At 47.8% G+C, this 25320-nt stretch overlaps 1 protein-coding gene across 10 annotated transcripts in view; it reads left to right on the top strand.

The window, feature by feature from the left end:
- The window catches only part of kmt2e (lysine (K)-specific methyltransferase 2E), a 28240-nt gene extending 3831 nt beyond the window's left edge, over window positions 1–24409 (top strand). Inside the window, exons 2-25 of one of the 10 annotated variants that reach the window (XM_068585994.1) lie at window positions 5180–5364; window positions 9433–9544; window positions 10315–10544; window positions 10673–10812; window positions 11517–11698; window positions 11823–11861; window positions 11979–12179; window positions 12397–12527; window positions 12745–12862; window positions 12951–13060; window positions 13148–13400; window positions 14480–14578; window positions 16779–16850; window positions 17527–17712; window positions 17977–18303; window positions 18496–18795; window positions 18997–19147; window positions 19293–19519; window positions 19599–19658; window positions 19903–20454; window positions 20802–21118; window positions 21639–21718; window positions 21833–21894; window positions 21980–24409. In XM_068585994.1, coding sequence (XP_068442095.1) covers window positions 5294–5364; window positions 9433–9544; window positions 10315–10544; window positions 10673–10812; window positions 11517–11698; window positions 11823–11861; window positions 11979–12179; window positions 12397–12527; window positions 12745–12862; window positions 12951–13060; window positions 13148–13400; window positions 14480–14578; window positions 16779–16850; window positions 17527–17712; window positions 17977–18303; window positions 18496–18795; window positions 18997–19147; window positions 19293–19519; window positions 19599–19658; window positions 19903–20454; window positions 20802–21118; window positions 21639–21718; window positions 21833–21894; window positions 21980–23032 — 5073 coding nt within the window. In that variant the 5' untranslated portion in view covers window positions 5180–5293 and the 3' untranslated portion in view covers window positions 23033–24409. Of the gene's footprint in view, window positions 1–5179; window positions 5365–9429; window positions 9545–10314; window positions 10545–10672; window positions 10813–11516; window positions 11699–11822; window positions 11862–11978; window positions 12180–12360; window positions 12528–12744; window positions 12863–12950; window positions 13061–13147; window positions 13401–14479; window positions 14579–16778; window positions 16851–17526; window positions 17713–17964; window positions 18304–18495; window positions 18796–18996; window positions 19148–19292; window positions 19520–19598; window positions 19659–19902; window positions 20455–20801; window positions 21119–21638; window positions 21719–21832; window positions 21895–21979 lie in introns of all 10 variants that reach the window. The other 9 variants (XM_068585991.1, XM_068585988.1, XM_068585992.1 and 6 more) reach the window with 9 other exon arrangements.
- The last annotated feature ends 911 nt before the right edge of the window (window positions 24410–25320 follow it).

Below are 25320 nucleotides of genomic sequence, written 5' to 3'. Positions count from 1 at the left end.
GTCTCTGCTAGATAATACACAAAATCCCAAGCCATCTTGTTCTTGCTTTTAAAGGAGCAGAGGCCTCTGTACTAATACATGCTCTTTTCCCTGCCTCCCTTCTACATGATATTGCAGCTTTATTAGGTGTTAAATATCGGACCGGCCATATGTGTGCCTGGTTGCCGTGTGCAGCAGCAAAGTGTGTACTCTTGCTTTGTTGACGGAGATAGTGACGGGGTGAGCTGCCACTCCCCCTCTGCCACAGGGACAGGCAACTATGGCAGGTGGCAAGGAGACTACTATTCTCAGATGACACACCTTTCTTCTCACCCTAACCCCTAGATGGACACACGCAAAAGATCAAATAGTCAGCACCAAACTATTTCATTTTTCAGTGTTCGCAGCAGAGAGAGACACAAAGAGACAAGAAGGAAGTCATACAGGTGCACAGGATGTCTATTGGTGTATTGACTTATTGACGGGGCAGATGAAGGCCACATATTCCTCAGCTTTCTCTTTGACACTCTTCCTGTGCTTGGAGGTGCTCTCCTTGTTATTGTGCTCATCCCAATCTCCAGACAATAAACTCTGGTCCCTGAAACAGTAGCACGTCTGTTTAGGTGATGTGTGTGTCTCTATAGATGCATACCTCACCCTGTGGGGCTAAGCTGCGTGTGACTGTCACCTGGTCTCCAGTGATCTCACTTGTGGGATACCCAGAGACACTAAGGGACCCAGAGACAAAGCGGCCTGGCTCTGGAGCCCAACACAGTCACATGGTATCCCAGCTGGGAAGAGATGGGCTCAGGTGACCTGTTTTTGTGCAGCTTGCTGGGCCGTAACGGATCCCTCTTTAAGCTAGCGAGCTTCCTCGCCGACAGGTGGCTTTAGGGCTGGGCCTCCAGCAGCCCTACTACACCTCCCTAACTTCCTTTCTGTTGCTGTGTCTGTGTTACAATAGCATTCATCTGTAGGATGGGCCGATTAAAGAGGGGATATGCCATCAATGTTGTTGATGTAAAGGCACTGTGGACCAGGCGTGAAATTGATCCTCAAAACACTGCCGTAATGGGACCTCTAAGTGGCTCCGACTGTTTTTTTGCCCCATAGTTGCTGAATTGCCTCTCCCCATTTCCTATGGACCCACAGGAACAGGCATGACTCCAATTTTTAGTTAGCTGCACATCACATTCTACAAATGCTGTAATGAGTTTCCAGCTGCATGCATCTGTGCCTGCCCTGACAACCAGGATAGCTCCTCACGACCAAGAGACAAATTAATATTAGCATTCACAAGTTCAGTCAAACAGATGAAGAGGCATTGCAATGTAACGTACACATGTTGAAAGGAACTCACCCGTGACCACACAGAGCCCGGCTGTGATACTCCTTAAGCAGGACCGAGAGGGAGATGGAGAGATTGTGCCCCGGGGGCTCTCGTGAACAGCCATTACTCAGGCTACAGGAGGGCTGCCCCAGCTTTGCTGCCAGATCCCGCTCCTTCTGACTTTAACTCACGCATCCCCTGGTTGTTTGAACTGAGCACAGAGGATATTATTTAGCTTTTTGTCCTTGGGATGCGGTATTGGGATCATATGTCTGACATTCATCACATTAAAACCATATGAAATGCCATTGCAGGTAAAACATGTGGCGGGAATCAGGTCTGTTGTGATGCAGACATTTAATGTAGCCCCCTAAAAACCTCCTTAATGTTATTACTTTGTTTCTTCATCGGCCCGTCACACTGCTGGACCTTCTCCTTTCATTGTTTACTAGTTGCGAGTTCTAAGAAACTGCAATACCACCGTCTCCTCACTATCTGACTCCTAAATGAACTGATCTCTACAGTCAGCTGAGGCACTGGCCTGCGCTCTCAACAGCACAGTTCTTATTGTGGCCGCAAAAAAATCGCTTATGTGGACCATATTCTCCGCTGTATTGATGTATGACTTCACCTTCAGTGCTCGGGTGCAGCTGGCAGCCATGGGCACACTGATTTATGAAGGACAGGGCAGATGCAATGTGTCCCTCTGTGGGCACCGTTAAGCAGAGGGCCAGGCCTACATTCCATCTGGGTCATGCTTCTTCCTGTGTATGTGACTGTATTTGTTTAGTTAGTTTTATCCGTTTGTTTATGAGCTGAGTCATTGCAGCCAGTTCTGGGGATGGTGTGAAGTCGCATCAGCTTGGCAGAGAGGGAGGGAGAGAAGGGAGTGTGGGGGGGGATTCAGTTGGAATCCCTCATTTTCAGTTGCCCCTCCTACTTATCGAAAAGCATAATCTGCTGAGACTTGGCTGCGAAAAGAAGAATTAAAACACTTGCACATAGAGCCGGGGAAATACACTGAGAAGAGAGGAAAGCTGTCGTCTGTAGCGGCGTGGTTTTGAGTGTGGCGATGTGGGTTTTCCCTCACTGACTTCAGTGCGGTTCGGTCTTAAAAGGATAGTTATTCCCCACACAATGACGTGACTGTGTCCCCTTGCAGAGGGAGGGAAGGAGGAGAAAGGAGAGACTGGGTTACGCTATGTGCTCCACTCTGCCACCCAGAGTCCAACCAGGTCTCGGCTGTGTAGCGTCACCGTCAGACAGACCCCATGTACACCTCCCCCACCACGCTGCCCTCTGAAATGGAGGGTCTGTGGATGATTTCTAAAGCCCCCTTACAGTGCCAGAAGACCGCACAAAAGGTGAACGGTTTTGTAGACAGAAAGACGCACTGCAAAACCAAACTCATTTCCACCCTGTGGCTTGTTTTTATAATTGTCCACTTTCGCTACTTGTTTTTCTATGTCCCTCTTATACTCACCCTCTCCCTGTGCATGTTCCCCATTTTCCTCCCCAACCCCTCGCTCCTTTTATGCGTTTCCATAACAGTAGTGGATTTGGCTAAAGGTGACTTTAAATGGTCTCTCCCGGGCTCCATGTCATTTTGAACTGCGTCTGCGACACTCCCCTTCCCTCTGCGTTACGGTCTCGGGTTTATTTAGGAAATGTACAGAGGAGGGAGAGAAATCCGGCTGGGCGGGGTGACTGGGCACAGGAAGGAGGGGGGGTTGTGTTTTTTTCTTCTTCTTTTCCTTTCTTTGGCTGCGTTTCGCCAGGCTGATGGACATCTCTTCTAGAGGAAGTAGGAGGAGCAGGCAGAGGCAGTCACAGCGCAGTTCAGATTTAGTCAGGAATGCAGCTGTACTGTACTTGTTTTTCTTTTTTTCCCCCCGACCCGCCTTTTGTCAGTCTTAACTCTGTCTGGTTGTAGCACAGTGCATGTATGTTTGCACACTGGTGTTTCTTATGGAGAGGAATGTTTTGAAAGGACAGGGCGAGGGGTTATCTATCAGTTTGTGTGCGTGTGTTTTTTTGTGATTGTGGACGGGGCTTGTGTGTGCATTCCTGAGTTGTGACTGCAGGGTTCCCTGGATGAAATGGAGACCAACCTGGTGGACGGGTGAACAAACGGGCTGCTTCAGAGGAGAAGCTATTTACCAGTGCTAAAACATACTGGGCCTTTTCAGATGATACAAAGGAGGAGAAGTCTGACATTTCAATGTTTTTGGCAAAACGGCCTATCCTCGTTGAAAGAAAGTGTCCCAGTTACATCAGCTTTAATCACGATAGGCCTCGGCCAGCGATAGTGCCCCTGCTGTTTAACCCATTCACTCAGGGACACGGTATCAGAAGAGAATTTGGAGGGTGATCCCATCGGCAGCCTTGGCTGACACACAGACACACAGGGGTCTTCTTCCTGCTATTAATTAGGCCTGGTGGTGACAGCTGTCATGTCTGTGAGCCTCTCACCAGTCCTGCTGGCTCTAATCGTGCATTTGGGTAAATTAGTACCTGAAATTACTCTCACGGCTGTTTGTTTTCCTCCCTTTTCAAAAGAATCTTCAGTTTTTGCGTTCATCCCCGTTGAACTGTGAGTTTCCTTCAGAGGCCGTGCTGTTGCGGTTGACAATGAACAAAATGATGAAATTAGTTTATTCTGTGGAAAGACATGTGTGTCTACATGCTTTTTTGTGCTCGGTTCAGAAGACATGGTTAGTCCAGAATAGTCAGTCCATTCAAAGGCGTGCAGAGGCATGTTTTGGTGTGATGGTGTGTTATTACTCGCCAAGTTTGTGAAGTATGTCCCTACTCAATACATGAAATACTCCTGCTTTGTAGCTCCTCTCCCTTGTACACCCCAATCCACGATTTGAGCCTTTTGTTTGGCCCCAGTGTGTACGAGCTGGCGGAGGTGTGACCTCCAGCCTATTTGGTCTCGGCATCTGTCCCTCACATTAATCCCGCTTATCAACAGAGGTCTCTGTATCGGAGGCAGCCACACGGACACATATGCTGCCGTCTGGACTCGCATCAGACACAAATACATGGCTTAATATTCCCATCAATACTATTGCTAGTGTATAATTTATTAGTCCAACCAACCAGAGGGGCACTACATTCAATGCCCGACACCCAACACAGTCAATTATTAATGAAATGATCCATCCCAAGCAGTTTTTTCCCCCATAAGAACAACCCTTGTCTAACTGTAGTAACAATCAAAATGTAAGCTTTCATATCAATACCATGTGTAGAGATTCTGCGGGTCGGTTGGTGTGTGTCTTCTTTTGGCGAAGTATGTTTGAGTGCTTAGAATAGAGCAGTCCTTTTCAGTCGAGAGGGGGAAAAATGGCTTCTGTGTGTTGTTGCGTTTTTCCTCCCTCCTTTCATGGCGGCTGGCTGCTCTGTGTTCTCTTGCTCCCCTTTGTGGGAGCTTCCTTACAGTGCAGCCTTCTGCATTAATCGCAGATAGTGTGTGTGTAGAGGTTGCTTTAGCGCAGTTCACAGCAGCAGCTCAGGCCTTACAACTTTTACAGTATTGTGTCCTCTCCCGTGTCATCAGTCAATGCCTCAGCTTGGTCGCTTTGTCAGAGGGGAAATTCCTGTCAAACACTTCCATATCAAACACTGTTTCTCGGTCTGAAAGTATGAATCGTGTATTTGCGTGTTCTGGAAATACCCCGTTTTCACTATCATTGTGGTTTGCTTAGTGCTGCAGCCCTGCATGTGCTTTTGTTCTCGGTATGAAGTAAATCACACATTGTTGGAACTGTTCAATCAATTCATGCTAGTAATGATGCGTGTACAGATTTAATAACTGGTCTCTTTTGTCTCTCTTTTTGCTCTTCTCTCCCACTACATGCTCAGGCCTTGTGGATGCACTTAGATGTCTGCAATGACTGCTGTGGCTGGCATGCCTCAGTGTTTTGGACTCCCATTCTCTGGACTCAGTAGGACAAGAACTGATCAGCAGAGAACGTCATGAGCATAGTCATCCCAGTAGGGGTGGACATAGCAGACACCTCATACCTGGACATGGCTGCAGGCTCAGAGTGAGTAACAATTGACAAATACACAAAGCCGTCCCTGTTCACACCTTTTTAATGACCCCACCTCATTCATCATCTTTGATATTCGTCTTTGCCAAAAGTTCATTCTCAGTTTCACTACCACTGTTCTCATCTCTCACCCTTCTATAGGTTTGGCTGCACTCATGTATTTGACACTCTTCGTCAAGAGGATGTCCTCTGTCTTCCCTTCCTCCGCCCAACATGCCCTCTATTAATAATATTATTATTATTATTGTTATTAAAGCAGCTCTATTATATTTGTCTTAACTCTACGGCTTGATTAAATTCTGTCTCCCCGCATAGATCTCTTCTCCCAGGTTTACAACGTTGATGTTAATGGGAATGGGATTTTGCAGTACATGGAAGCAGGGCGCTTCAAGTGTCTGCTCTAATGGACAGCTCAGTCTTGCCATTGATTGTACTTGCACTCAGCCATTCCTCATCACATTGACTGTTCTCAGTGTTCAGCTATTAACTACATCTGTGAAACTCGAAGCCCAGAATGGAGATGTATGTGCGCCTATGACTGTGTTCATAGCACTGGTTGGCTGTGTAATATTCCTTGATCCTTTACTAATGCCGTGGCTCGATGTTTGCACATGTGTACGCTGCATTAAGTCAGTGAAACCCAAAATGGTGCATGGAGCCATGGCAACAAGGCTGCTGTCGCCCCTCCTCTCGGTTTCCTATAGTCCTGTCAAGGACATTGCCGCGGCTTTTTTTTTTTTGTGTGTGTCAAATAAATGAGGCAAGAGGTTCTTGTGTGACTAAAGTATAACACACGTCATCAACTTATGGAGGGGCTCCTGTCCCTTTAAAAAAAAAAAGAAGAAAAAAAAAAGAAGAGGCATTGCCCGCCCGCCTCCCCCTTAGCCATCATCAGAGCTGTTGCCTTGGTATCCCTCCCTCCCTCCCCTCTGCACTGCGCAGGGCCTGTTGCCATGGTCACTGGCCCTGAGTGACAGGTGGCCCTCGCATAATCTAGCGTCTTAAACAGTCCCAGCGCTCCCCCACCTTCACCATTCCCCCGGAGCTCTGCTGGCGCCCGGGGAGGGGGGGGAAGGAGTAAGCCCTTTTCCTTGACTTCTCCCTCCCGCTTTGTCCGTCCGATCGCCTGCTGCAGCGTGATTCAAAAGCAGATAACAAGCTTGAAAGGGGTTTCCGTCTGCTGCTGCTGCTGCTGCTGCTGCTGGTGCACAGATCTGATCGAGACCGAAGGGACCGAGCGTAGCTGGACACTAGCATACAAACACACGCACACGGGCATAGGCGCAGATCTCCGGAGTATTGTGAGTGCGCCAGCCGAGTTTGGGCGAGCGAGGCTGGTTACTCACCAAACAAAACAGCGTCACGTCCCTTACATCCTCCTGAAGGCTGCAGCAGAAGCAGCTGTTGTCTAATGCAGTATGCGTCCACGGTCACACACACATGGCGCCCGCGCTCTCACACACACACACACACACACACACACGTCAAGCCGAATACGTAGTGTTGCCATGGCAGCAAGTAGGAGCACTTAAGGAGTGAAGGCGTTGCCGCTGGCTGTTCGTTGCTCTTTTTTTGTTGCCCCCCACACCACCACCACCACCCTGCTGTCGATCTCTCCGTTCTCCGCGCTCGTCCACTCTGCCTCTCCACCTTCTCCCAGCAGGTGTTTGCATTTTAAAGATCGCATCTGTTCTTTGTTAAACACTCTTGACACGTATGTGCTATAAATAGTGCGTACCTGGCTATACGCCTTAATTTGAATTCACACAAATTCTCTCCATTTCTTTTTCTCACTTTTGTTGTTGTTAAATGTGCATGACACAAAGTCATAGCTGTTCGTGATGATTCTGATCATTACTTATGCGTACGCTAACTCTCGAGGCCCTTTTCTATACACTTCCCAGGAGCGGCGACATGAATGATACAAACCCTTCAGCTATGAACACATGCATTCAAACACGCTTACTTCCTTCCCACTGAACAGGCTGGCTCACATGTCTTTCTTATCGCCGCCTCTCACTGATTCACTGCTGGGTCAAACCAAAAGGGTGCGAAAGCCCAATTCCTTTATGAACAATCCCCTCCCTTAATCACTTAACGATGCACGCTTCGGCAGATCTTAAATTCATGTATTATAAAGTATAGACTTTGATCTGGTTAACCATTAATGGGAGAAAGTTAGTGCTCTCTCTTAACTATGATTTTTTTTAAATTCTCCCCCTATCTCCTCAGCCAGGCTCTTTCCACACACTTAAACAGTTTGAATTCTTCTGTATCAGTTAATTTTTGGTGCACACTCTTACAAAAACACATACACACACCTACCTACCTTACGTTGGGTCCGCCTCCAGACCTCATGCGTGCACTTACGTTTTCACTTTGACAGTGAATACTTGAGCGGCAACGCATACAGGAAGTGTTGCACAGTGCTCTTACAGCATGCAACAAGAGCGATAGGGCTGAGAAGGGCTCACACAGGTATCGTATCAACACTTTACCTTGGGACTCCAAATAGGGGCTAATTCTTTTCACTGTTGTGCTGCGTGTTTTTAGGAATAAAAGCTTAAAAAATATGGCACATTGTAATCCAAGCTGAACAGTGTTTCATGAGTATAAATGCAGTATGGCCTGTTCAGAGCCCCTGTGGTCTTTTAGTCCTTTTGTACTCGTCTTGCTCTGTATATCTGAGAGGCTGTCCAGTACACTTTGTGAGCTATTCTCCATGTTGTTTTGGCCTCGTTTACAGAAACTTTTGGCAGTTGCTGTACTTTTTAGTGTTGTAAGAGAAGGAAACCAGCTTAGCAGCTGTCACGTACCTACACTCCTTGGTCGGTTTTGTTTGTCTCCAACCTTAGAACAGTAAAGAGAGGAGTATTAAGTGCTGGTTTTGCACGATTGATTCACTAACTTGTGGCCGCACCTCGCACATGACATGCATCGTGCTTGTCCGAAACTGTTTCCACCTTTTTCTTTTTCTTCCCCCTTTTATATCCAACTATCTTGTCTCTTGCCGTGGGTAATGCCAGTTCCACTTCTCTCTTCCTCAAGAGCCACCCCTTCAGCAACTGAAGAATAGATTACTCATGTCATAATAAGGGTGGGTTGGTCTCAAACGGCCAAACAGGCTCCCTCCTTAACTGCATTGTGATCCCCGAGAGAGTGGATCTACTGGTTTTGGAGGAGTACATGGTTGTGTGTTTTGTTGTTTTGTGTGCACGACGGGCGGCGCATTTGTAATGATTGCCCTGTGGATGCGGGTTCACGCTTCGTTTATTTTGACATGAAGTAGTACTCACACTTTTACAGGCAAGGTGACGTGACTGCAGGTACAGCCAGCGGCGGAGGAAGTATTCAGATCCTTTTACTTAATTAAGCAAACACATTATCACAAAATGTGCTTGGAGTATTAAAAGCACAAGTACTCATTCTGCAGGAAAATGGGCGATAACATCAATTTGTATTTCTCTTTTCTGTCTTTGCTTTTTTGCCGTGGATAATTTGACCTCTTCGGGCTATTTACTTGAAGCCATGTGGGAAGTTTAGGACGGAGATGCAGTTTGTTTTGTGTGTAAAATCTTGTAACTATAAATGTATTGATGTGAAATGTAAAATATGCAACACGACGTATAAAGCTAGTTGAGTAAAGTGGAAGTATGAAATGGGAATACTGAAGCAAAGTACAAGTCGTAATTGTACATTTATTAAAGCACTTATTAACGTATTTTCCCCCACTGGGTGTGCAGTGGCCTAGTGCCCAAGGTCCCTTGACAGTGTGACTGTGTTTAGCATGCATCCATATTCCTACCACTCTATTTCTGTATCACTGGCAGTAGCTACTCTGTTAAGCATACTGAACCACGCACACACACACAGACACACACAGACACACACACACACACACACACACACACACACACACACACACACACACACACACACACACACATACATACATACTTCCTAACCGTGTTTGAGGAAGAACAATTGCCCCGTGTAACCTTGTCAACTGAGGTTTTCAGTGTACAGTAATGTGTGCTCTCCGTTTGTCTCTGTGCTCAGCAGACCAGAATCGGTGGAGGCCAGCCCTGTGGTGGTGGAGAAGTCCAGCTACCCACACCAGATCTACAGCAGCACTTCTCACCATTCCCACAGTTACATTGGCCTGCCTTACGCCGTGAGTGTACACACACACACACGCACACACACACACACACACCGTTCTTCCCTTCACACCCTAAGACAAATAACCTACAAGCCTTGAGCCCTCCCTCTCTGTTACTCATTGACTGGCTCCAATTTAGGTCAACATGGAACATTGACCATAGTATAAGTGAAACAGAAAATGAATTTTATTCAGTCACTCATTACATACAATACAAGTAAAGCCACAATCTAATATACAAAAAAAGAGACTGAAAAGTTATAGGTAGGAGCATAATGATTATAAATTCCTATCCTAAATTATTATTAATTAAATCAGATAATTATTTCCATATAAAGTTCTCACATTGATGTTGGTGTTGTTGCATAATTTAACTACAATAGAAATCAGCTTCTTTTAATCGCTTTTTTTTTAGCTGTTTGTACAGTAAACTGTACATAACGATGTATAAATCGCTCAGCTGATAATTTAAGGAGGCATGGTAAACATTTCATATTCAGGTCTCCTCAAATGTGATGATTGGTTGCTTTTTCTTGTCTTATGCTAAATCCAGTATTTTGGGGATTTCATATAATCAACTCGGGCTTTAGGAAATTAAATTTCACAAATAAAAAAATTAATACAATTAAAAATAATCTGTCGTGGCCTTTCCCATATGTCTGGGAATCAGTTGTCCTCACCACGACTCCATGCTTCCACATTTTGGTGATTTTTCTTTGAACTACCCCTGTCATAAACTATTATTTACCTACAACCTCGGTATCGTTCCTCCCTTCCATTAGGACCATAACTATGGGGCGCGGCCCCCACCCACTCCACCGGCCTCCCCTCCCCCCTCCATGTTGATCCGACAAGGAGAGGGGGGGTTGTTTGTTCCAGGAGGCCAGGACGAAGCATCCAGGGGCACAACGCTCAGCACCTCAGAGGATGGCAGCTACGGGGCTGACATCACCCGCTGCATCTGTGGCTTCACCCACGATGACGGCTACATGATCTGCTGTGACAAGTGCAGGTAAATTTGAACCCGATTTTCTGCACGATCTAAATTAATTGCGTTCCCTCATGTAGCCCAAAGTTGTCGTTCAACTTGTGGACTTGCTTCAATGTCATAAAAAACATTTTTTGCTCCGATTTCTTTAGTGCCTGGCAGCATATCGACTGCATGGGCATCGACAGGCAGAACATTCCTGAGACTTACCTGTGTGAACGCTGCCAACCGCGACACCTGGATAGAGAGAGGGCCATCCTGCTGCAGACCAGGAAACGAGAGTGTTTGTCTGGTAAGCAAGACTACAGATATGTCTATGTTTTGCCCTCGTTAGCTCCTTTTAAATCCAGATTGAAGACTTCTCTGTTTGCTGCTGCTTTTTAATCTCAATTACATCAATTTCTGTATCTCACTACTGCTTTTTTACTGTTTTAAAATGAATGTTCTTAATTGTTTTTGTATCTTGTTTACTTCTGCTTTATCTTTTAAAGCTTTTTAATGACTATGTGAAGCACTTTGAATCGCCTTGTTGTTGAAAGGTGCTATACAAATAAACCTGACTTGCCCTGGCCTTACCGTAATATTTTTGTTTACCTTCATTTTCAACAAAGATGCAATATGTTGACACAAAGTTTGATGAAATACAGGCAGGCGGTTGTTCTTTTGAGAGCTGCGTCCGCCACAGCAAGTTATGAGGGGTTAGAGCTCATAGATGGATCTTTCAGTTCTGCTTAAACTGGCCTCTTTGCTGCAGTAAATGGCCAGATTGTTATTAAACCCAGCAGGTTGCAGGCTGTCAGGATGCAGCCTCCTCCCCTTGCAGGTCATTGAGCCTGAGCCATGCTGACACCTGCTGGACAAGCTGGAAACTCCTTTTCTTATAGCGTACCTACTTCTCCTATTGTTGTGACAGGGCCAGCTCTTCATTTTGTCTGTAGTGTAGTCTTTGATATCATTTGTTCCTCATAGCTAACACGCATTTTTTGCTTTCTTTAGATGGTGACACCAGTGCTACAGAGAGTGGAGATGAAGTGCCGTTAGAGCTCTACTCCACCTTCCAACACACGCCTACCGCCATCACGCTCACCACTGGGCGCCTTGGCACTAAGCAGATTGATAAAAAGCGTAAAAAGAGCGGCGATAAAGAGTCTCCGGCCTCCTCTGCTCGAGCTAAGAAGGTCAGATTTCACTAGTTAATTTACAATGAACCAAATCAAGGAACATTATGTATAACATCCTCATTGTACATTATTGTATACGTCAATTAATAAAGTTTGTTTATGTCTTTTCTTTGTCTGGCAGGCCTTCCGAGAAGGCTCCAGAAAGTCCTCCAGAGTTAAGGTAAACTCACCGAATGAAACGCTCAGCCTCTGTGTTCAGAGTCTTGTTGTCTTCTTTCAAAAAACTTGAACCATTTGCACCTACAACTATCTTTTTTTTCTTCTTTCTCTCTCTCAGGGTGCTGCTCCGGAGCAGGAGCCGACGGAGCACCCGTCTCTGTGGGAGAACAAACTCAAGACGTGGATGGAGCGCTACGAGGAGGCCAGCAGCAATCAGTACAGTGAGGACGTCCAGGTCCTGTTGCGCGTCAAAGAGCAAGGCGATGGCAAGAGCCTGGCGTACAACACGCACCCCGCCTCTTTCAAACCGCCTGTGGAGGTAAAGACCCGTTTACAGTCTGTACAATAAAGTCTGATGTACAACCTCACCCACTTTTTGAATCTCTTGTGAGCAGGGCACCTACACCCGGATCATGTCCTTTTTACCTAAGCATCGAGTCAATTCACCATAACGGCTTTCTCCTTGTATTAAGGTGTAATTAAATGTGTTCCTTGTCCAGGATCTGCACTCATGCCAGAGTGTCTCTCTCTTGCAGAGCCAAGTTCAGAAGAACAAGAAGATCCTGAAGGCGGTGCGAGACTTGGCCCCCGACTCCCTCATCATTGAGTACAGGGGAAAGTTCATGCTTCGACAGCAGTTTGAGGCCAACGGATACTTCTTCAAGAGGTCAGAATACGAGTCCCTTTTCAGAGAGATTTCTCCTTCTGAGTTGTTTCATGTGACTGTAAATTAGATATTGCAGCTTTTTCCTTTGCAGGTCAAACCAATTAACTGAGTTTAAGAACTCTGGGGACTTGGGTTGGATGGCTAAGGGTTGTAGTTCATTACAGTGTGGGCTCTTTTTAATGTGAATTATTAACATTGATGCTTTTTCCTTGTTTAGGCCGTACCCCTTTGTGTTATTTTATTCTAAATTTGACGGCTTGGAGATGTGTGTGGACGCTCGCAGCTTTGGCAACGAGGCGCGCTTCATCCGTCGCTCCTGCACCCCCAACGCTGAAGTAAGTAAACATCCTCCAAAAAACTGATTGAGTACAGTAAGTCAGCCCTTATGCACGGTTATAATATTGCATTACTTTCTTTACTTAGGTACGGCATGTCGTTGAGGACGGCATGCTACATTTGTACATCTACTCATTGAGGCCTATCGGCAAAGGCACAGAGATCACCATTGGTTTTGATTATGACTACGGCAGCTGGTGAGTTATAAGAGTAAGATCAAGTAAGATCAAGGCAAGATCATTTTTACCTTCTAACTTCATGTTTCTTTTTTTAAATTCTTGTAGTAAATACAAGGTGGACTGTGCCTGCGTGAAGGGGAACCAGGAGTGCCCGGTGCTCAAGCACAACCTGGAGCCCACAGAGAACCTGGGCTCTGGAGGCCGGCGCCGAGGGAGTCGCAAGGACAAGGAGACCGTCCGGGACGACCTAGGCCAGAACCAGAACATGGGTCTGGACTGCGACGGGAAGAGCAAGAGCGTAGGCGACGGCAAGCAGAGGAAACTCTCTCCTCTCCGCCTCTCCATCTCAAACAACCAGGCAAGATTACACTTTTATGAACGGCATACTATACGCACCCACTCTCATCCCCCTTATGACACTTAACTGCTCATATGTTACATGTTTAGACTGTCTTCGATGGCATATTTATTGTAAATATACATTTATCCTTGTGGTTCATGCATGCAATTTTGTTTGATCTTTGTTAAATGTGTTGTGCATGTGTTTTCCATTGTTAGTCACTACATGCTCTTTAGTTCCCTCTTTCCCCCCCTTCCCCATCCCATCATCCCTTTTATGCATTCACCTCCGTCCCCCTCCTCCCCAACTAAGAATTTTGACGACATAGTTCAGATTTACGGTCATTGCACAAGATGCTTTTGTGCCGTTCGTCTGGCAGAGTTGTGTTGCAGTGCGTAACCCTTTTGTGACACACTCGGGGAATGGCGTTTTCTCTTGGACGTGTTAGAAGCAACAGAATTTCTCGTCTATTCCAGAAAAGCACATTTTCACTTACCACGGCCAAGTCAAATTGTTTCAGTTCATTCAGCAGTTAGAAATAAGAGAAATGCCGTCAAAGTTTAGTTTAAAAAAAAACAACCCGTGGTGCTTAATCATTAATAAATCGCTAGCCTGAGACAGGTTTAGACATCTCAAAATGTCAAAGCTTTTTGCAGAGTTACGTCAGAGCTGTAATTGCAGAATGATGAGATGAAAGATGTACCCACAGAGTAGATAAAATAAATGTGTAAAAAGTCCAACTGCTCACATTGAAGGCAGGCCAGCGTATGTCAGCTGCTAAGTGGTTTGTTCTGTCAGAGGGTGCTGGTACGGCATCGCGTGTGCTCGCAGTGCTGCACACAAAGATTCATTATCATTTATGTGAAAGAATAGTGAAAGACAAGTTCTGAGCATGTTTCTGCACAAATTGACCCCCCCGAAAAGTAGCAGAGTTGCTTCCCTCTTCCTCCTTCCTACCTCCCTTCCTCCCTCCCCTTCCTTCCTCCCTTTCTCCCTCACCTCTCCTACACTCTTACCTGTCTCCCTCTAGTCTGTAGCTAGACTGACTGAACAGCCGTGATAAAGCGCCATACCCCCCTCTATCCCTCCTCTTACAGGATCCTGAGTTATATGAGGATCTAGAAGACAAAACCTCCGTTAGCAATGAAGTAGAGATGGAGTCAGAGGAGCAGATTGCAGAGAGGAGGAGGAAGATGGTAAGTGTGCCAAGCTAGGGGCTACAAGCTTTTTTTTTTTTTTTTTTTGCCATGTAGCCACCCAGCAGTGAAAGTGACAATATAAAAAAAAAAACAAGAATGTCCCCTGTTGCTCTTGGTGTGGACCAAACAATGTGTCTGCTACGGGTGCTGTGGCTTGGATAGGAGCAGCTGTCCTCTATCTCCCTTCCATTAAACTACCCTCCTCTTCATCACTTATCTATTGCTAGTGCTCCCGCCTCTGTCCATGCCCTTGTTGATATTTTTGCTCAGTCCTACTTGTGGTTTTTATTTTATTTTTCTCCCTCCTGCAGCTTTGGCTTCCCTCTTCCTCGCAGTACTGAAGCTTTGTGCTTTGTCTGTCATTACGCAGTGACATTTATTTTTCTCATTTGTTGCCGTCAGTGGGAACGACCCGGTATGTTGTGTGATCAATGCGAGCCGAATCCGTCCCCTCGGCTCGCATTCTACTTTTGAGTACAGCTCTCCTCTCGCCTTCATTGCGAGTTTGAAATGGCCAATTACTGGTTCAACCCCTCTTTGTCCCTGCCGAACAGTCTAATGTCTCTGAGAGACGGTATCGAACACGCATACACACAGGCGAGCATGGTGCACTTCACAAACACACACACACGTACACACTCACTCTGGAAATTACCCTGCAGTCAGCTTCGTTTCACACGGTGGACCCGAGGTGTAAAGTGCTGACTCATCTTTGGCCAACATACAGATCTGCTAATCGGCCAGAGAGGGATAGATATTTGAGGGGAGGGCGAGAGAGAGAGAGAGAGGAGGGGCTGCAGAGGGTAGCGCCTTGTTGCCAGGGCCGTATTGACTTTGGGGGATCCAATAGGCTGGTTTCTATGTAATGTGACCCAGGAGAGAGCTCTGCTGCTGGATCAAAGAAGTGTGCATTCATAAACTGCCGATCGCAGGCATAGTAGATGCATGTGGGTGATGAAAATCTATGCCGCGATAAGGCGCGGGCGGTGAGATAACATTGTTGTGTGTTTGGCACGATATTTCGCCTACTTAAACAAGAGCCCCTATTGTTTTGTCATTTTGAAAAGGCATCCTGGTTTTTCCTGTGTCGACAAAATCTGGGTTACCTGCGAGTGCCTCAAGTCTGCACTCGACCCGGTTTTGCGTGACAAATTCCCCCTCAAGGACAATAACGCTGCGGTTGTTTTTAAAGGCCCCAGTCCGTTAGCCGCGCCTGCTCGTTATCCTCGTGGCCAATCCCAGCGGACGTTGGTGCGAGAGGCGGGGTGACACCCTGGGCAGGTCGCCAGTCAATCAGTGCTGACTCACAGAGGAGAGATTAGGTAATTAACCTAATTTTTCCTCCCGTCTGACCGAGGGAGGAAACCAGAGCACCTGGAGGAAAAGTAAACCTACGCAGAACCTAGCGAACGCACAGAAAAGGCCCCCGGGTTCGCAGGTACGAACCGAGTGTGAGGCTGCTGTGAGGCGACGGTGCTAAACACTGCACCCCCGCCTGTTGGTTTTAGGTGATTGATGCACATGTGTCTTTTTTTTCTTTCTTCTTTCTGCAGCAGAATGCCACCTCTGCACGTTTTTGTTTCCTGAACCATATTTTTTTTAAAAGAACAATGGGGCTGAGAAAATGTAGCGCTGGTCAGTTTATTGTTCTGGTTGGTTGGTTGGTGGTGGTGGTGGCAGCACTTGGTGATACATTTCAGACACTGTCAGCAGCATTTTGACCTCTTTGATTTTGACTTTTCTTGTGTGTTATGTCTCTGAAGCTCCAAACAGGATGTCTCTGTGTGCAATCGGCGACCACAGTTTTTTGGATTGAAGATTTTTGTACTTTTTTTTTAAAACCACATTTCCCCCTCACGATTTTCAAGTTTAGTCTCTGACGGGCACAAATCCGCACAGTTTAAAGAGATCCTGAGAGAGGTTTTCCATCACTATAACAACCTCTCTATATCACAATAAACCACACAAAAAAATAAACAAATCGGTTCAGAAAACAGCCGTTACCTCGATATCGTAACGTTAGCAGCACCGTCTCTAGCAGGATATTACGTTAACCTATCCAACACCTACAGTACCTGACCCAGACCTATTTTGTACCACCAGATCAGGGAGTCTAGCCCTGTCCAGTGTTTGTGAAGCCTTGTTTAGGGGGGACATGTCTCTTCTAAACTAGGCTGTCTCTTTATTGAACATTCAGGCCAACCCAGCGGAGCAGTCCCATCTCCCTGTCGGGGCGGCTTCCAGCTGGAAGGGACTGAAACACAAGGAGGTAAACTTGACCCATTCATAGCAAAAATTTCTACTCCACCCATCTACCAGCCTCCCCACTCCCCCCCAAATCTCCCCGAGGTGACTCACAAGCGTACTAACTGTCTCGTCTTCACCGACACCTGTCTTCAGCCTGATCTCTCAGAAATGTGTCTGTCGTTCCAGTATGTTTCGTGGTATAAAAATCTTTTTCAGTGGGCTGTTCTGACTAAAGGTAGAGCTCTTTGTTTGGGTATCCATTTCTTGTTTTTGGTGACGGTAGAGCTGGGGTTATTTGTGGCACAAACATGCATATAGGAACACATTAGACGACCTTCTGGTGGGTCTCTTTCGCCGTTAAGTTAGAAAAGCGCTATAAAAATAAAGTCCATTTACATCCTCACAACATTTGTCTTGTTGCTCCTGCCTGACGTCCTATCCTTTTTTGTTTCCCTTATTATGAAAGCAAGGGGCCACTTTTCTACACCTTTCTTTCTCTCGGCGCTCTGCACTTTGCACAGCTTGATCGGCTTTCGCTGTGTAGCACACATTAACCGTCGCATCGCTACCTCTGGGGCTACGTGGGAGAGTGGTGCCTCCGTGGACTAATGTCTCTTGCGCCCTCTTCCCGTCCATCATCCGTCAACCCCCCCCCCCTTTCCTCCAACCCCCCCCCACACGCCTTTTTCTCTCTGCAGACGCGGGAAGAGAGGAAGATGGAGGCCATCCTGCAAGCCTTCGCCCGAATGGAAAAGCGAGAGAAGCGCCGAGAGCAGGCGCTGGAAAGAATCGGCGGCGTCAAGACGGAAGTCGGGGGCCGCAGTGACATCAAGGAGGAGCAGCCGGCCACGCCAGAGATGGCCGATTCTCCAACAGTCATGCAGGTGAGAACATGGGGACACAAACCTTTTGAGGCGCTTGAGCAATAGACTTCAGAAGTCTGGATAGCAAAGCTGTCTGTCAAACAATGTATTTTAACATTTTTATTCTCTGTAGATAAGATAACTGCATTTGAGCGATAACTGGTCAAGCAAACACTTGTTGGGACACAACAGTGATATCAAACTACATATGAAGGGTTATATGACTAGTGAGCACAGGGACATGTTTGTGGTTTCCTTTTAATATGAATACAGTCTTTCTCACAGCCGCTGCTGGAGGTGAAAGAGGAGCCAGGGTTGAAGCCGGCCAAGGTCAAAAGCTCGAGGAACAGGAAGAGTTTCTCGAGGAACCGCACGCACATCGGTCAACAGCGCCGGCGCGCTCGTACCATCAGCACCTGCTCCGACCTGGCCCCCGGCTCGCCGACGGAGTCTCTGGAGCCTCTGACCAACGAAGCCCCCGAAGGAGAGATGCTCGCGGCGCCGGAGCCGGAGGCCATGCTCGACGAAGAGCCGTACAGCAGCCCTCCGCACAGCAGTTCACCTGCACCCGACCGAAACCGCATGGGGGGCAAGAACTTCAAAACTAAAAAGGTACCAAAGCGCTATTTCAGCATGGGCATCGGCTGTTTCTGATACACTTTAATAAGATATATTTTGGTGGTTTTGTCTTAATATCTGGGTCAAAATGTTGCATATTGTTTTTCGCAAATACACACATCCTGTCAAACGTATTCAATGTGAGCAGACTGTCGGGTAAATCTTCTCAAACTCTTTTTTCGACAGCACTTTGTGAGCGAGTGGGTGGGAGAGAAGATGCAGGACCTCTGTGCAGTACGAACCCCGGAGCCGGTCCCGGAGAGGCCGCTGAGAATAAGCAGCGACCCCGAAGTTCTCGCCACGCAGCTGAACGCCCTACCGGGCATGGCCTGCTCCCCGCAGGTCTACAGCACCCCCAAACACTACGTCCGCTTCTCGTCCCCATTCCTGGCCAACCGCAGCCCCACCACTCCCGGAGTCCCCACTGGGAGACGGCGGTCCAGAGAACTGCCTGAAACGCCGCCGACCACCGGCTCCTGCAAGAAGGTACTGCTTCAGAAATATCCCCATTTTGCTTTTTGATACTTTTACACAACATACACAACCTTGTCTTTTGTTGACAGTGTCTTCTCTGCCCGTCAGTAGCTTTGCTTTTTATGAGTATTTATCGTCTGTAAAGTTTCCTGTCGTGCTGATTTTTAGCTGCAACCATTGTTGGCTCACTTGAACCTCTGCTCGTTCTTACAGCGATGGTTGAAGCAAGCTCTGGAAGAGGAGGGCTCCACCAGCCCGGCCAGTCGACCGAGCCTCCTCATGCCCAGCGAGGGTCCTCTCAGCCCGCCCATTAATGGAGACTCAGACAGCCCCTTACCTTACAATGGTATCTGCTCTCTACCAGGTAGGTAGCCAGCTCAATCTGGTGGAACGTTAACATTTATTCCAGGTTGGAAACAGCCTTTTTTTCACATTTTTAAAGCCCTAATCACGATCTACATCATTAGAAGTTCATAAACTACATCAGACACCGCCTTTTCTTCCGACAGAGTTGCCCACGCCGTTGAAAAAGCGGCGGCTGAGTCCGTTGGACGCCTGCATGTCCGAGAGCTCGACGCCCTACGGCTCCCCCTGTGCCACGCCCACCAGGGCCGAGCAACCGGAGACGCCCGCCACCCCGATCTTACTGGCTACTCCGCCACGCCCCCGAACAGAGGAGCCGAGTACAGAGCCCCTGCCCACCACCCCAACACCGACACTTAATGTCCTTCAGGAGGTACGGCCGTGGGAAGCTTGCACTTTTGTTGACTCGTGTAAAAGAACTGAAGTGAACTGGATCTGTTCTTGTTCCACAGAGTGAATCTTCTTCCGTGGAAAGCTCCCCAGAGGTCAGCCGAAAACCCAGTGTGCAAGAGGTGAGTGAAGGATGCACCAAACGGGTATGTTAGGGCTTGAATAATCATATTATGTTGTATTTAATAGTTTATCAGGTAAACAACTTGATTTGTAATCACAATATATGATTATTCAGTAGAAAACATCATTGCTGAGACAATTTTAAATGAGCAATTTAGCGAAAATACGATGCATCTTCTTCACTTCTCATCTGGCTTTTGTTACCACCGTCCCCCTGACGTTGATTCCTCCTTTCTTTCCCAGGCCGATCGTCCTCCTTCGTTGGTCTCCTCTCCCACCGTCGCGGCTCCCAGTTCAGAAGGAACCCCGACAGAAGCCGCGGCGCCGGTTCCCGACAGTCCGCAGCCTCCGGCCGCCGAGCCTCTGGACGTTGGCGAGGACAGGACAGATGGCGCGGCCGTCGTAGAGGGGAACAATGAGGCCGCCTCGTCTGCGGAAACATGTGCTTCCTCTTTTACCGGCTGGATAAAAAGCCCAGACAGAGTCCCGACTGGACCAGCTGGCCTGAACTTCTCTCCAGTCAACTCAAACCTAAGGGACCTCACCCCCTCGCACACCCTGGAGCCTCTGGTCTCCCCCTTCAGGCCCGAGGCTGCAGCTGGGGCTGCAGCGGGGGCCGCGGTCGTGACGGTGTCGCTGGTTGGCGCTCAGCCCCCCTTCAGTGAAGGCCAGGGGCAGCAGCTCTTTTATCCCTGCGCCGAGGAGGGGGGCGCACTCGGCTTCCCACGCTCTCTGAACGGGGACGGCTCTGGCGAGGGAGGCGGGTCGGCACAAAACCCCCCACAGAAGAAAAAGGTGATGACATTTTACTCACTCGTTCAGCTGCCATAGAGACTGTAAATATGCTAAAATTGAATTAGAACTAAAGCCAGTCTTCTGGGACAAAATGCAGAATGCATTGTGAGAAGAGAGGGCACAATATATAACGAGTATAAGGATAAATGAGCAGGTAAAATGAGTTAGAAATGCATAAGGCAACGTTAACACTGTTTTCTGCCACATCCTCTCTCAGAGATCCAGAGAGATGAACTGACTCATGCTGCTCTTTGTTTGAGTAGCTGTCCCGGTGCTGCCCTCTGCTGGTCGGACATTAAAACACGCTCTTTGTTCCCGAATGACATTGAGGTTTTGTGCTCCCGCAGGTCTCGCTGCTCGAATACAGGAAGCGTCAGCGCGAGGCTCGTCGCAGCGGCTCCAAGACCGAGTGCAGCTCTCCGGTTTCCACCGTGCCGCCTTTGACGGCGGACGCCTTCCCCGTCGCGTTGGAGACCGCCGGTGAATCGCCCCTACCCGCCGCTCCCACTCCCCTCTGCAACACCAACAACACCCCCATCCCCTCCACCAACGCCAGCCCCACCACCACCAACACCACCGCCACCGCAGTAAAAGAGCCCCAGACAAGCGAGGAGGCGGAGGGGCCTGGAGAGAAAGAAGAGAAGGAAGGAGGAGAGGGACAGTGGTACGTTTTAAAAACTACTTCTACAGCTAAACATTAATAACCTTTGTTATTATGCAGTGTTAGCCTATGTAGTGTATAATAGATATATTGTGTAGAGGTCAAATTATTTAATTTATTGGTGCAGATGGGACGTTTTCCAAACTCTGGTTGTTACAACATCACTGTTTCACCTCACGAGGGCCTCTTTTCACTGAAAATATCAGTTTGCATGTGATTAACTCCCCTTAAATTATCTAAACAACCGTCAAACACCCCATGAAAGAGCGTTTGCGCTTTGAGGCCGGTAGAGGGGGCGTGTCCTCACACCGAGCCCTCCAGACGCAAATGCACAACATACCTGAAATTCAGTTTTTCATTTAAAAATCCTTCAATGCAAAATTCCTATTCATATTGTCTCCCCCTACAAAGGTTATTTCTTAAGCTCTTTTAACTCAAAGTTCGATGGTCGGTTCAAGATGTACACTGGCTTTTTATTTCGGTATTTCAGTATTGGATTGTGACGATCTCTTATGTTTTGTAGGACGTCGTCTACGTCTGTAGAGCAGGCCCGAGAACGCAGCTACCACAGAGCTCTGCTGCTCAGCAAAGACAAAGACACAGGTGAGAAAACTGACTGTCTTCTGCATGCAAAGAAGCATAAATATGTAGCCAGGAACCTCTTTTTAACGATCTATGTTTACATCAATGTTTTTATAATGTTCTCCCTTTTTATAGACGGTGAGACCGAAGGCGGAGATACACCTGCTCTGAGAGATTGCCCATCTCCAACTCACACCGTAAGTCGACATTAAACGCACAACGTGGATCTGACTCGTCGTCGACAGCCGCGTGACCTTTTTTCTCGCTCTCTTCCCCTCGCAGCCCTGCTCTCCCAGTCGGTCGGCAAAGGAGGATGACGGCGACGGGCGGCCAAGGACGCCGAATGCGACCGGCCAGCCGCCGCTCAAGCCCGCGGGCCCCAACAAATCGGCTCCTCTGACTCCCACGAAGCTGCTCCCGGCCCCGTTGCCCTCCTCTCCGGTCCACTACCCCGGCGCCTCCCTGCTCCTCACCCCCAAACCCCAGCCTCAGGGCTCGCAGTACCGCAGCCAGAGGGTGCTGTTCTCCGCTCAGCCTCAAACCCAACCCCAGCCGCAGGCTCAGACTCAAAGCCCCGCCCCTTTCCCCCAGTACAACGCGCAGAGCGCTCCGCCGCCACCTCCCCCTCCGCCGCCGGCCTCGGCGGCGTACTTCCCCGGCCAGAGCCCCTCGCCCGCCGGCCCGTTCTCCGGCTTCAAACCCGTGGTCGTGGCCGCCCCGTACCCTCCCGGTTCTCAGCCCCTGATGCAGACTCTTCCCCACAGCGTGCACTATCAGAGCTCGGCAGCGCCACCGCCGCCTCCCCCTCCCCCTCCTCCGCACCCGCACCCGATGCCCGGCCCCACCCTGCTGCACGTCAGCCTTCAGCCGTCTCCCATCACGCAGCACCAGCTCATGCTGACCTCCGCCCCTCCTCCTCCGCCGCCGCCGCCTCCTCCGCCGCAGGTCCAGACCTCCCAGCAGCAGCAGCAGCAGCAGCAGCAGCAGGCCACCGCTGGCAGCGCCCTGCTGTCGCTCACCCCTCCTCCGCCGCCCCCTCCGCCTCCCCCCGCCCCCTCGACCAACGCCCAGATGCAGCCCCACCACTTTCAGAACTTGGGGGCCTTCCAGCCGGCGTTGCTGCACCCAGGCGGCGCCGCTAACCCTCCGGCGGCCCCGTCGGCGTACCCGGCGTCCCTTCAGCAGACCGGACTGCCCCCGCCTCCCCCTCCACCTCCACAACAGACTCAACAAGGCCCGGCCGCGGCCTCCCAGATGCCTTCTGGGACTCGCGGAGCTCCCGCGTCCTCGACCCCCTTCCACAGCTCGGGGTACCTGAGCACAGGGTGGCACTGATCCGGGGGGGCCCCTGCCGTCGGGCCCCGGCAGCCCCTGAGAACTCTGCCGGAGAGAGAGAAAAGGGGCGTGTATCATACGCTGTAGATATGTTTTCTATGTACCTGAACACACACACCTACACACACACACACACCTACACACACACACACACGGCCAGTGGAAAAACAGCTGATTGTGGGATAACAAGGATACTTTTTACGAGATAACTAAAAACAAAAACAAGGACAGACGGTTTTAGAAAAGAAAAAAAAAACGGACAGTGACACAATCTTCAAGACAAACTGCTAAAAATGAAGATGGACGATTCCCCCTGGTGCTCTTAGCCCGCTCTCTCTGGCCTCCGTTTGTTTTTATATATCCTTCCTGTGATGGAGGGGAAAGCTCTCTGTTCTGCGTCTTGTTTGGACCCCGTTGTAACCCCCCCCCCCCGCACTTTGTTTTATCGATGGACATTCCAGCCTAAACCCTCTCCTTCATCCTCCTCTTCCTCCTTTTGTCAGTTACTCGTTTTTACTTCCTCATCTCTCTCTCTCTCTCTCTCTCGTCTGTTGTCGGCTCTCCACACCATTTATTTGTTATAATCTAGTGGCTCACTATAGCAAAGAGAAAGCTTTTTGTATAGAGAAAAAAAGTAAACACTTATTTTTTTTATTCCGCTTGTCTAACAACAAAATATCTGTTCACCGCTGCAGATTCAGAAAAAGACCCATTTCTGGGAAACCTGCCTCACCATCCTGGGAGGCTGCACTTGTGAGTGTGTGTGTGCGTGAGTGTGTGTGTGTGTGTGTGTGTACGTACGCCTGTGTGTGTGTGTTTGTGTGTGTGCCTGTTACAAGGTGTGAAAGAGTACGGTTGCTTAAAGGCGGTAAAGTGTGTGTGAATTCTTGTAACGAGTGTGTGTGTGTGTGTGTGTGTGTGTGTAGTCTTCTGAGGTAGGCAGCGTGGCCTCGCCCACAGGTAGGACGTTAGCGGTTTATTTTTGAATATCGATGGTTATTTGTAGAAAGTGTAATTTAATGTATAGGTGGTTACTCCAGCTTTCACCAGGAACAGGTTGTAAATATTTGCTTCTTTTCTTTTTCTATGCTTGTACAATTTGCTCCCATCCCATTTTTTTTGTTGTTTTTCAAATACGGTTGTAAATATGAACGCTCTTTCTTGGCAAAGCTGAATGTTTCTGTGACTGTAGCAATATTATTTTTTATTTTATTCTTTTTCTCCCTCTCTGGACTTTTCAACTTTGTCTCTTTTTATTTTTTTTTATTTGTGTGAGTGTATGTTTGTGTGGAGGGGAGAGACTCACAGACACTGCACTGGTTGGCTATTTTCATGGTTCATTATAATAAATCACTGTAATGACAGTTTTATACAACTCGTTGTGTCTTGAGTCTCTGGGAACATTTGACGGATCTCCAGGAGACGAATCTTCTGCTGCAGAGACGCACGGCCGGGAAGGTGATGGTCGATATCCAAAGTACTCCGTGTGTTGAATGAAGTACATGTACATCCATAAAACACTGTGCACAAATACACACGTTAATCTTTTACAAGACATGAGGAAGGAATAAAAAAAAAATGTTTTAATGTCCGTGTGAATGTAAATAATTGGGAAGGAGACTCCAATGTGTTGATATAAAATCCTCTGTTATGTAATATCATAGTATATGAGATACAATGAGATAGTATTACTGTTATACAAAGCCTTTAATATGACCTTTTCATTTCTATATTATAATTTGATGTTTTATTTAGATTTTCATGGAGTATTAAACATCTACATTTAAGTCAGACCCTAGAAAACTTCATAAAATGTCCTTTTCAAAAAGTCTTAGTGTATATAGACGTCATAAAAATGGCCTAATTTAGTGTTTTATATTATAGTACGCCATGGTGGCCCTCTGAAACATTTTATGCGCCCATTGAACGCGACATGAAAGTATATTTTACTCCACGTTTCAACACAGTAGCTTAGATTTCACGCATTACTCGACTATGTCCATGAAAGCAAACCCCCCAAAAAGTATTTGCATGCTTTGTTTCAGACACTATTTCCTTTATGTCATTTAATATACTCTGCACACACTCTTTAAATGTGTTAATTTCTTTATTACGTCTCACACTTTGAATCCAGACTATATTCTGTTCATCAGAATATATGGAATAAGGTTTCATCATCGTCTCCACGTGTTGGGAGAAAACAAATCGACCTTCGACCTTCACCTCGGTGACCTTGAGCGCCACGAGTCCTTTTTGAAGTAAAAGTCTGTTTTAGGTCTGAAAGACAA

This window comes from Clinocottus analis, unplaced genomic scaffold (genome assembly GCF_023055335.1).
Source record: "Clinocottus analis isolate CAN_PGR_092001 unplaced genomic scaffold, fCliAna1.0.p SCAF_20, whole genome shotgun sequence".
Lineage (NCBI taxonomy): Eukaryota > Metazoa > Chordata > Actinopteri > Perciformes > Cottidae > Clinocottus > Clinocottus analis.
The sequence above is the reverse complement of the archived record's forward strand: the minus strand, read 5'-3'. Positions and strand labels throughout refer to the sequence as shown.